The sequence below is a fragment of the Chenopodium album genome, chromosome 19 (genome assembly GCF_948465745.1).
Source record: "Chenopodium album chromosome 19, dcCheAlbu1.1, whole genome shotgun sequence".
In the NCBI taxonomy this organism is placed as follows: Eukaryota; Viridiplantae; Streptophyta; class Magnoliopsida; order Caryophyllales; family Amaranthaceae; genus Chenopodium; species Chenopodium album.
In genome coordinates, this window is record NC_137852.1 from 5976124 (window position 1) to 5988069 (window position 11946).

At 35.8% G+C, this 11946-nt stretch overlaps 1 protein-coding gene across 1 annotated transcript; it reads left to right on the forward strand.

The window, feature by feature from the left end:
- The first annotated feature begins 9564 nt into the window (after positions 1-9564).
- Positions 9565-11879, forward strand: LOC145593881 (amino acid transporter AVT6B-like). Its single transcript, XM_081650243.1, has 5 exons — positions 9565-9991; positions 10101-10253; positions 10394-10597; positions 10913-11384; positions 11765-11879. The coding sequence occupies exons 1-5, from the start codon at positions 9565-9567 to the stop codon at positions 11877-11879; spliced, it is 1371 nt and encodes a 456-aa protein (XP_081506369.1).
- Positions 11880-11946: the final 67 nt, after the last annotated feature.

The window sequence follows — 11946 nt, forward strand, 5'->3', positions numbered from 1 at the left end:
GGATTTGTTCTTGGTAACTTTCCGTATGCTTATTCTGTATTTGCTTGACACTTGCTACACATGCACAAGTCATATGTAACAACTTGCTTTGTACATTTCATGGTACATGTAATGGTCCCTTTTGCAAAAGCATTAGGTCCACTGCCTTTACAACTCAACTCAACTAGCTTTTAAGGCACTGAGTTTTACTGAGTGTAAAACCATGAGACATGGGAAGAGATCCTCCCTTAGAATCTTGCATCTTGAACTCGTCAAGAACCTTATCAACATAAGTCTCTTGATTAGGTCCAGTCATCCTTCAAGATTCACTTTGTGGATTTTGATTCCCAATATGTACTCAACATCTCCTAAGTCTCCCATATAGAAACAATCTTTCTAACCATTGCTTGATTTATTCAAGCATTGATATATCATTTCATATGAAATGTATGTCAACTACATACTAGACTAAGAAGACCAATTGCTCCCACTAAACTTCTTGTTTCTACAAGATTTCTTTTCATTCTTCCAAGGTAATCAAACTTGTTTGATTTCCTAATGAATATTCCAACTCCCTGATGCTTACTTCAATCCATAAATGAATTTCTGAAGTTTGCAAAACTTTCTAGGAATTTCTGAAATTCAAAACTCTTAGGTTGTATCATATACATGCCATCCATCAAGAACATTTCATGAAGGTGATTTTAATTTCCATAACTAGAAATAATCCGAATAGGCTTACATGACTAATAGGTTTAACCCTATTTGTAAGACTATCATGGACTAGCACATCTTTACAGACATGGAGTCCATTCTGGATTTCTTGGCTTTAAGCCACTTCCTGAGTTGGCATTTGTCCAAAGCTTGCTTGTAGGTATGGATTCCAACTATTCCAATAGGAAAATTTTAGAATCCACCTTTTACTAGAATTCCAACAAACTGTTTGTTTTAATCCTAAGTAACCTACGATAGGTATGAGCGACAATAGAATTATTCTCTTCAACTCTTTGAAGTATTTCATTCTAGTAGGACGATAGAAGTCTCGCTAGTTGAATTAGCTTGCTTCGACACATGTTTTATCAAATTAGCTGATTTCATGCGCATTCGTCTCTGATGTAGTGTTATCTACATCCCTTTGTTGCTCGTCTCGAATCTCATCGAGATCTAACTTTACTCCCACTTGGCTTTGTAGGAAGACATTTCTTTCTATAAAGACACTATCGCGAGCAACAAACATTTTGTTTCTACGCGATTGTAGGAATAATACCTCTGATTTAGGGTTTATTATGTCATCTTTGTAAACATTTTACATAGATTTCATATTCCCTCAATCCTGTTTAGAAAAGATTACTTTGGAACATTTCCAGTCTTTCTATTGCTTTGGTGAAGTTTCTGTTTAGTATATTCACAATTGTTGTTGTTCTAATGCATATCCTCAAAACGATATTTGTAAATCATTAAATCTTGGATCGAACCATGGCAAGCAAAGTTTGATTCCTACTTTATACATACATTTTAATTGTAATGTTCCTGGATTGTGAACTAATTCAACAATTCTTTTAGATGATCATTTGTTTTGAGTTAAACATTTATCACAACAATCATATTGTGGTGCTAAATTGTTTATCCCAAATTTGATTTTACATTTCATTTTGGAATTTTGAACATTTCAATGATTCCAACTTTTATTTCATTAAGTAATCATCGACATATTTACTTAAATCGTTAATAAAAGCAATGAAATAGTTAAATCTCTTGCTAATTTTGAATTATGGTACACTCACATTATATGTTTGTGTTCCAAAAGGTCATTTTAGCTCTTTTACCCTTTCAACTAAAAGGTAACTTGGTCATTATACCTCATCCAGCATGACTTCTAATTCTTAAGTGATTCATAATCATATAAGAGTAAGAGTCCATCCATAACTTTGGATGTGCAAATGGTTTATGTGACCTAACTTTACTTTGTTATAAGTATGTTTGCTTTGAATCATCTAAATTTACTTTTGTGATCTACTTATATCAATGTTATAAATAAAATTAACTCATATCTAGCAAAATGAAAACAATTTATTACCTTGGTCATGGATCAACATTTGTCCAAACCAAGTAAAACCAGATCAGTATTCAAAACAAGAAAACCGAAATATTGTCTCATCAAAAAACTGGAAATAGTTCTAAATATCATGATAAACTAATCAGAAATTAAAACTATGAAGCTATCTCTGGCCACTCAAATACTTCTAGTGCACCTTCAAGCTCCATCTCCATGCTAGTTGCACTTGCTTGCAGTTCCTGTGCAACATCATAATGTTAAGCACTGCAACTTGGTATCACATACCTTAGTGAAAGTTAAAATGATTATAACTTAATACCTGAGGTTGATGCTCCATTCTTCTTCTTGAGGAAATCAAGGTATTTCTGGCAATTGCGTTTCCAATGCCCCTTCTTCTTGCAGTAAAAGCATTCACTTTCACTTGCAACTTTGGGTTTTGGATTCGCCTTAGGCTTTTCAGGAGCCTTGGCAACTTGCTTGCCTTTGCTCTTGGCATTAGCCTTTTGCCCCTTCTTCTTGAACCCCTTTCCCTTCTGAATCATAAGAACTTCCTTCTTAGGTTCCTTAGGGATTTGTTTCTCAGCACTAACCAGCATTGCATGCAATTGACTCATAGTCTTTGCATTCGCAGTCATGTTAAAGTTCATGATAAACTGGTTGAAACTTTCTGGAAGTGAATGGAGAATGATGTCTGTTGCCAAATCATCACTAATTGGGTACCCCAGTTTCTCCATACTTTGAATTAGGCCGATCATTTTGAAAACATGATCATGAACTGTGGCACCCTTCTCCATTCTACAATCCATAATCTCACGATGAAGCTCATACCTTTCAACTCTAGCTTGTTTCTTAAACAAAACTTTGAGCTCTTCCATGATTGAATAGGCATCCAGGTCCTCAAAACGCTTTTGAAGACTAGGTTCCATAGTAGCAATCATTAAGCAAGTGATAGGCATAGCTCTATCATGAGCTTCCTTGTGCTTCTTGATATCTGCCGCAGTTGGATTTTCTGGCAGAGGTCCTGGTAATGGGGTATCAATGATATCCTCCTTACCCTCAGATTTCAGAACAAGCCTTAGCATTCTTTCCCAGTTGGAAAAGTTTTCCCCTGTCAACCTATCCTTTTCAAGGAATGGTCGCAAATTGTAAACGTTGCTGTCATTGTTACTACGGCTACCCATCTATGTCAAAATAAGGCAAAGTTTAATAATTATGTTTAATAAATTAAAGTACCACAAAAACATATTCATTTGGTAACTTTAAAACACTTTATTCAATAATTAAATGATCCCAATTGAATTTTAAGTGATTCCAAGATCCTTTATTTGTGCAATAATTGACCGGACTGAGGCCCTGCCATCAACCATTACATTTTCAAGGTGAGTAAACTCTTTACTGATTACAACTCTTGTAATTCTTGGTTGAATAATTAACCATCACATGTTTAATTATTACCCTTAGCTTCAAGGTTCTAAACTTTATCTTTAGGTAACCTTGTTGAGTATAACCAATTAAAAGTGTAGAATTTGTCCTACCCCCACTCCCCAATGAAAATTATGATGCCCAGCTTTGGCATGACCCATCATAAATGTCAAAGGTTTCATCGGGTTTTTAATTGGAAAAGCTGCCTCAATATTACTGGGATCTAGATTTATTATGTTGTGATTATTTAGTGAACTCTAGCGCATCATCAAACAACATAAATAAACCTAAACATGCATAATCTACTAATGCAATAAAATAAATATGACGTAGTATGGCCCCTTAGTCCTAAGAAAACTAGAAATGAAAATGCTCCCACTTGAATCATCATGGATCTTCATCCACCTTGCTCCTTTGGGCCTTCACTTCATGGGCTTCTTTTGGGCTAACATCATTTAAATAACTATTCTATTTACATCAAATAAAAGTTATAAAAATACTCAACGGTACGCAGACCGTATTTAGATTACAAAAATATATCACGATACGCAGATCGTATTTAAGAATCTATGGGCCACACTAGTCTATATATAGCAACATAATATCATATATTAGAAAAGTGCCATATAATAAATCACTCAACATGCTTGTCTAAACTATAACATCGAATGATCATAATAAAGACAACGCATTTCCTAAAATATCTTATATTTTAATCATAATTAGATAATATCATATATTATTCATGACGGTTCATAAAATATCATATATTTAATTTAGTCATGAGATAGAATCAAATCATATTTTAATCTAGAAAGATAAATCATATTTAATCTTCCATGATTATCCTAACTAATTTAGGAGATTCTATCCTAATTACTAGCCAATCAAATAATTTTAAAATCAAATACATCCTAATCTAATTATGGGATAATCACATTATTTAAATCAATTATTATCCTTTTGGAATATGCTCAGAATATCCTCATCAATCTTATCCTTAATTAACCACTTTAATTTAGGATAATTATCAAAATAACAAACTAAATATGGATAATATCATATATAACAACTTTTGAATATTTGATTTTATCCTAAAACAAAAGATTTTATCCAAATAAAACCAACTTTATCTTTTAAAATAAAAGATCATATTTTGAAAATATTTGAACTTATCCAAAATAAAACCAATTTTATCCCAAAATAATTCGTAATTATCCTGAAATAATTTTTTTTTTTTTTTTTTTTTTGAAAAACCGCAACCACCAACGCCGGCCACCGTGGTTGGCTAGTCGAAGCTAGCCACGGTGGCTGGCTGCCGTGACAGCAGCCACTGCCGCAAGGGCAGCAGCGTGGCAGCTGCTACTGCTGGGGTGCAGGCCACCGTGCGTGGCCAGCCAAGGCTAGCCACGGTGGCTGGCTGCCTTGCAGCAGCCACTGCCGCGCAAGGCAGCAGCACCCCGAGCTGGCAGCCGCGGCAGCAGCCGTGCAACGGTTGCACGCTGCTGCCCACAGCCACCCTAGACCGCCGCCCTCCCTTCCCCTCCCTCTTGGACGCCACCTGGTCAGCAGCCGCCGTGGCTGCGCCACCCAGCCGCGGTTGCCGGCCAAAATAAATTAGATTTTTTTTTTTTGTGTTTTAATTTAATTAAAATAATATTTATCCTAATTAAATTAAATTAGTCCATAAGATTAAAATTAAATCACATTCAACTTTAAAATTAGGGTTCATCATAAAATTAATCCCAATCTAATTCTAACATTTAAAATTAAATCTATGATCATACATAAAACATTTTTATGCATAATTCAACCTAATTAAAATTATGAAACATAAAACGATTCGAATTAAAACAAAATCAAGCACAAAAATCATATTTTAGGGCTTGGAATTTTCGAATTTTAGGGTTAGGGTTTCCGAAATTTTTCGAAATACTAGGGCATAATTCGGTCTCTTTATGGCTATATGAGCATAATTAAATCACATTTAATCGATTCCAAAAGTTTAATCACATTAAATATAATAATTGAACCATAATTAAATTAATTTCTCCCTCTTAATTGATTATAAAATTAACGTGGACATCAAATAATCGTATTATTATGATCTAGCGCGTTAATGCAAGAGGCTAACTGATACCACTGTAGGAGTTTATAGGTACTACGCAGCGGAAATAACATATATGAATCATATTCAATAAAGTACCTAATCCCAAGAATCGCATGCATAACACACAAGACACATAATCATACCTTTGAAGCGTGAATTCCACGAAGCTATTCGACAGGCAAATCAGGGAGAGAATAGAGCCCCAAGCGTTGCTCCTCTACTTAGTCCACGAGATTCGAACGAGCCGTCCACCAATACTAGATTGGTCGAGTGATTGAGGAAAACCGCGATCACCACCTTTTCGGACAACCGACCACCGCACGAACCACCACCACCACGAGACACCACCGCGCCTAGGAGGAGGAGAGAGCCGTGAGGGAGGGAGTATGAGAGGGGGTTGGTTTCGTGTTTGCTAATTAGGGTTTGATCTAATTGATCAGTCAAAATCCTTACCTGCAAACCTAGGCACCTAGTCTATTTATAATCTCATTATAATTAGACTAGGGCACGAAGCCCAATAGCCTCTCAAAGCCCCTACATGGCCGGCCACCTAGAGTGATGAGGCCCATGATGGGCCTCGTCCTCTAATGCTCGATCTAGCCCCTTTGTGTGACCTTATAGGATCCGTCCAATTGGGCTTTGGCCTATTTTACTAGTCCAAAGATCGTAAGTACCTCTAGCTATGGCAAAACGACGACCCAAATGTCCGGACTTAATTATCTCCATAATTTGATCCAATTATATATCTAGTAATTGCACACGACGAAGACATAACTCCTTCAAAATGTCCGTGGTAGACTTCAGTTCACGAAATCGGTGCAAGCTTCGAACGGGTAAATTGACCGTTTAAGGCATATTGGATGGTTCCACCTATCCAATTGGACTTCCGGAGGGTATTAGGGACCATGGTAAACATCTCGGCAATTTTTATTTCCGGGCAAAAAAGGTCAAAAAATTCCGAAATTGAAAGCTATTATCCACGCTTTGTAAGGAATTTTTGATGTTACGGGGCCCGGTGGCGAAAAGTCTTGAGACCCTAAGGGATACATTTTAGGGTCATATAATGACGTTTGGAACCATATATGACCATTATATGTTGTCATAAATGTCCGTGGTAGGCTTGAGTTCACGAAATCGGTGCAAGTTTCGAACGGGTAAATTGACCGTTTTAAGGCATATTGGATGGTTCCACCCATCCAATTGGACTCCCTGAGGGTATTAGGGACCATGGTAAACATCTCGGCAATTTTTATTTACGGGCAAAAAAAGGTCAAAAAATTCCAAGATTGAAGGCTATTATCCACGTTTTTTAAGGAATGTTTGAGGTTACGGGGCCCGGTGGCTAAAGGTCGTGAGACCCTAGGGGATACATCTAAGGGTCATACAATGCCGTTTGGAACCATATATGACCATTATATGTTGTCATAAATCTCCGTGGTAGGCTTAACTTTAGGAAATCGGTGCAAATTTGAAACGGGTAAATTGACTGTTTAAAGGCATATTGGATGGTTGCACCCAGCCAAATAAACTCTCGGGGTGTATTAGCTAGGGTCCATGGTAAGCATCTAGGCAATTTTTATTTTCGGGTCAAAATAAGTGGAAAATTGTCCAAAATTAAAGGCTATAATACACTATTTCGGATCAATTTTTGACATTTTTTCAAAAAATGAACTGAATGTGTTGGATGACTCCTGGGGTCATATAAGGAGGTTTGAAACCATAAGACACTGATATAGATGTCCCTAAAGTACCATTAATGAGTTTTGACTCTATTTTGAAATTCATGAAATATAGCGATGGCATATTAAGTGTAATAATGTGATGTGACTTTAGTGATGTCATATATTTATAATGATGTCATATAAGTGTATAAGAAGTGATATGATTTGATTATAATGATGTCATATTATGTTGATAAATTGAAGTGATGTGATGTCACAATATGACATGAGTTGACAATAATGATGTCATAAAAGTATAATTATGCTATATAAATGATGCAATATGGGTAATGATGTGATTAGACAATAGTAATGGAAATAAACACATTACTTTGTATATGATATGATCATTGATTTGACAATAGTGACTATTCATTGTTACTATTCACATGTGTGTGTTGATTTGACAATAGTTGGTTAAAATTCTGCACAAATTAATTTGACTCGATTTAACAAGTAGATGAGTAAATGGAGAAGCGGGTAAAACTTCACTTTCAAAGTGTCTTTAGTAGGGATTGATCCGATTGAATCACAAGTTGAAACAAATGTACAATGTTTACATCATGACTCATGAGGCTAAGCTTAGCTTAATTTAATGTAATTTTTTTCCTGAGATTATCTATTAATTATAGGTGCATCAACCTCAACTAATTATTCTAATTTCCTTATATTCATTGCTACTACTATTTTCTATTACTATGGTTTGAGTATCACCAACCCCATAAACAAATGTGACAATATGTTAGAACTTGAAGCATTTTGTGGGTTTTTGGGCACATGCATGGAATTGGATTTAATTTTGCTCAAGGATGATGTTTTTGAGAAATTTATGCAGAATTTGCTGCGGATTATTAATTTGATGGTATAATTCTACTATAGTCTTTCCTTCTGCATTTTTTATTCATGGTTTGCTTCATATAAATTGTACTTGGGTTTGCTAATGTAATTATATAGCACATTAGTTACTTTGTGTGTTATTTAATTTGTTGCTTTTATGAATATGTTATTTGGGGAATGCAATTGGGAATCAAATTGAAGTAGAATTCATCATTGCTTTAATTGATTCTACATTCTGTAGATAGGTTGTTTGTATGGTGGGAGTAGATTTGCTGTTGGGGTGACCCAATCTGTCAATTATATACGCGGGTGTACCTAGACCTAGATACGACAATGCCCGTTTGCTGATTCCGGGAAAAATGACTCATTTTGATCAAAAGAAATCACCTGGGCATATGTGTGATTGTGAAGACTTTGGAGATCAAACGTTAAAAACCAAGCAACTGTGTTAGCGTATATATAGACACCTTTCGGTCTTACTGCTATAATTTGCTAATTGCAATGTATGATGGTATAAATTAGGATCAATATGTGTTATTAAAGTTGGTATCTTTGGGATGAACTAAAGTGGGTCTTATGTAGTTTTATGGTAGTTCTTCCTATCTAGAATGTGGTGTGTGTGTTCTGGAGGCTTGAACACAGCCTCGTCTGTCAGACCGGCAGATTGAACAAGGCAATGTTTTTCCTGATACGCGTGTATGATGATGGATGTAAACATATTCTTTTGAACTTTCTGAATGACTTATTCTAGATTTTGTATCTCAATTTAGGAGTTAACCAGCTATCCTGCTCAATGTTTGCGTGTGGGAAATGTAAATGGGTTTTATTAACTATGATTGCTACCTTCTAATGTCCCTTTAAGGGCAAAACTAGTTTTTATATTAAGATTAATTAAGTCCTTGATGTGCTCTATCCCACTTTTGCCCAATATTATATCACTTTAATGCCATTTCCAAATGTAGAATCACCAAGTTTGCCATGCTTGAAGTGTTCTGCTGCCTTGGTTTTTTCCCCATTTTTAAAGCCATAATGGCGGCTTTTTAGTCCCTTGACACGCTAAATTTGAAACGGCCAAACCATTCAAGATCAAATCCAATATATGTCACTTTCAGTTGATTATTAAGCATGTTGTACGCGGCGAGGCGTGCAACTCTATGTCAGATTGTCAGCAGCAGGAAAGAGGGGATTTTGAGTGGTAGCTAGTATATCTTATAAAAAGCTATTTTGTCAAAGCCTCAGTTCATAACCCTCATTTTTCTGAACTGTTGAGACATTTGAGTCTCAAAGTATATGTTTTTTGGTTTATCTTGTTGTAAATATATTGTTAACTAACTATCAATTTGTTGTTTATCTTGAGTTTTTGTCATATACCTGCAACCGCATTCTTGATTGTCTCCTGCAATTATTCTTGTTATCCTTTGATTATCAGTTCATAAAAGATGACGGGTATTGATATTGAGAGTCAGCAGACTAATCCTCCAAAGGTCACAGACAGAGAACAAAATAGTGAAAAGGTGCCATTGTTGCAAGATCATCCTTTGATTATAACAAAGGATGATGCTAATACAGCTTCATATTTAAGTGGAGTCTTTAATTTGTCATGCACTATTGTTGGTGCGGGTATTATGAGCTTACCAGCTGCCATGAAAGTACTTGGTATTATCCCAGGGATTCTTCTGATTTTAGTTTCAGGATTTTTGACAAAGTACTCCGTTGAGATATTGCTTCGCTATAGCGAAAAAGAAGGATCATATACCTATGGGCAGCTCATGTATGATGCTTTTGGAAGGATAGGAGAGATATTTTTCCAAATTAGTGTAATCATCAACAATACTGGCATTACCATAATCTATTTGATAATAATTGGTATAAGTCGGCCTTGTGCAATTTCTTTGTTCCATAATATAACTTCATAGTTGCTGTACGATGCCTGTCTATAAGTTGTCTGATACCTTTTCATGTTTGAATTTGTAAGCTGATGTGATATCTGGGTCAACTACAAGTGGTGTTCACCATTCTGGTATTTTAGAAGAGTGGTTCGGGGAAAAATGGTGGACAGGCCGCGCCTTTGTGCTGATTTTCCTGACTGCTTTTGTATTGGTTCCTACAGCATGGATTAAGCGTATGGGTTAGTGATTTTTTGGAGTTTTGTTGTAAAGTTTTGTTGCAATACTCTCTTATAGTCTTATCTACTCAATGTCATCGTCTGGTATATACTCTGATTTTTTTTATCATTGATGCATATACATGCTTTTTCTATGGCTGTAGAGGCTCTGCAATACACTTCAGCAATTGCAGTTGGGTTGGCGGTGCTCTTCATTCTTATTGTTATCGAAATCACATGCTACAAGCTGGCAATGGGAACAATTAAGCAACCATCACTCTTTCCTCGCATAAATGATTTTGCATCCTTCTGGAATCTATTCACTGCAGTTCCTGTGCTTGTTTGTGCATATCTTTGCCACTATAATGGTAAAATCTTACATCTTCTTCAGTGTCAATTTTGCACATTCAAAAGTTATTTGTTATACTGATGCATCCTCTGGATTCAGTGGCCATTACCCAATAGATCCTAGTCCCCTCAATAAAAGTGGATATTATAAGATGCTAACTTGTTTGACCATGGCCCGTTGAAGAAATAAATTCTGAGCTTAGTTCTAATGATCTAAGAATCACTTTTATATGTTTGATGTTTTTCATGTATGTCCATTTACCCTTGAAAAAATGAGGCTAAATTCATGTAATACCGATTTTTATACTGTTTTCTGTGTGTGGCTCCTTTTGTAGTGCATACAATACGGAATGAGCTACGAGATCCATCTCAGATGCCTGGGGTGGTGAAGTCTTCTCTTTCTGTATGCAGTACAATCTACATAATGACAGGGTTATTTGGATTTCTTCTCTTTGGAGATTCGACTGCTTCTGACGTCCTCTCCAACTTCGACTCTGATCTTGGTATCCCATATAGCTCAGTCTTAAATGCTATGGTCCGTCTCAGCTATGCAGCCCACATTGTTCTTGTATTTCCAGTTGTCTTCTATGCTCTCAGGCTTAACTTTTATGGCCTTGTATACAACTCAGCCATTCCACTGACTTCAGATACTCGAAAATCTGCATTTGCCATTATCACACTGATTTTAATACTTGTCATCCTGCTGGGAGCTATTTTTATTCCCAGTATTTGGGTAGCTTTTCAGTTTACTGGGGCAACAGCTGGAGCCTTGATCTTGTTCATATTTCCTGCTTCTATTGTTCTGAGGTTAGTAATCTTTGTATGTTTTATTATGTTAGTATATATGTGTTGCTTGATCTAAATTTAACACAAGTATATTCACCACATTTGGAATAATGATGCTAAATTGCTAAGACTGAACTTTTTCGAAGATTACTTGTCAAATTTCTGTCACTGATGGCAATTTTGGAAAATTTTCAAAAGTTTGCTCCTTATATGCAGCAAAATTGGTTGATTATATTAGAAAAGTCTTTTATTTATTTATTCTGTTTTTCCCAAGAGTTTTATCAAGAAATCGAATGATCATTGTGGAACGATTAGTAGGCAATAATATAGTATAAATTATGAACACGTCATAATTTTTATTATTGCCATTGATCTATATCCATTTGTTTGTCTATTTCCAGGGATCATCTCGGAATCTCAACGAGGAGAGACAAGATTATTTCCTGGGGTTTGATCATTCTTGCTGTATTTTCGGATCTGGTGGCTATATACAGCAATGCAGTTACCTTACTTTGAAATGTTTGTTTCCTTTAGTTCTATTTTATTTGTGCTACTCCTCAAAATGGTGCTTTGCCTTATTCAA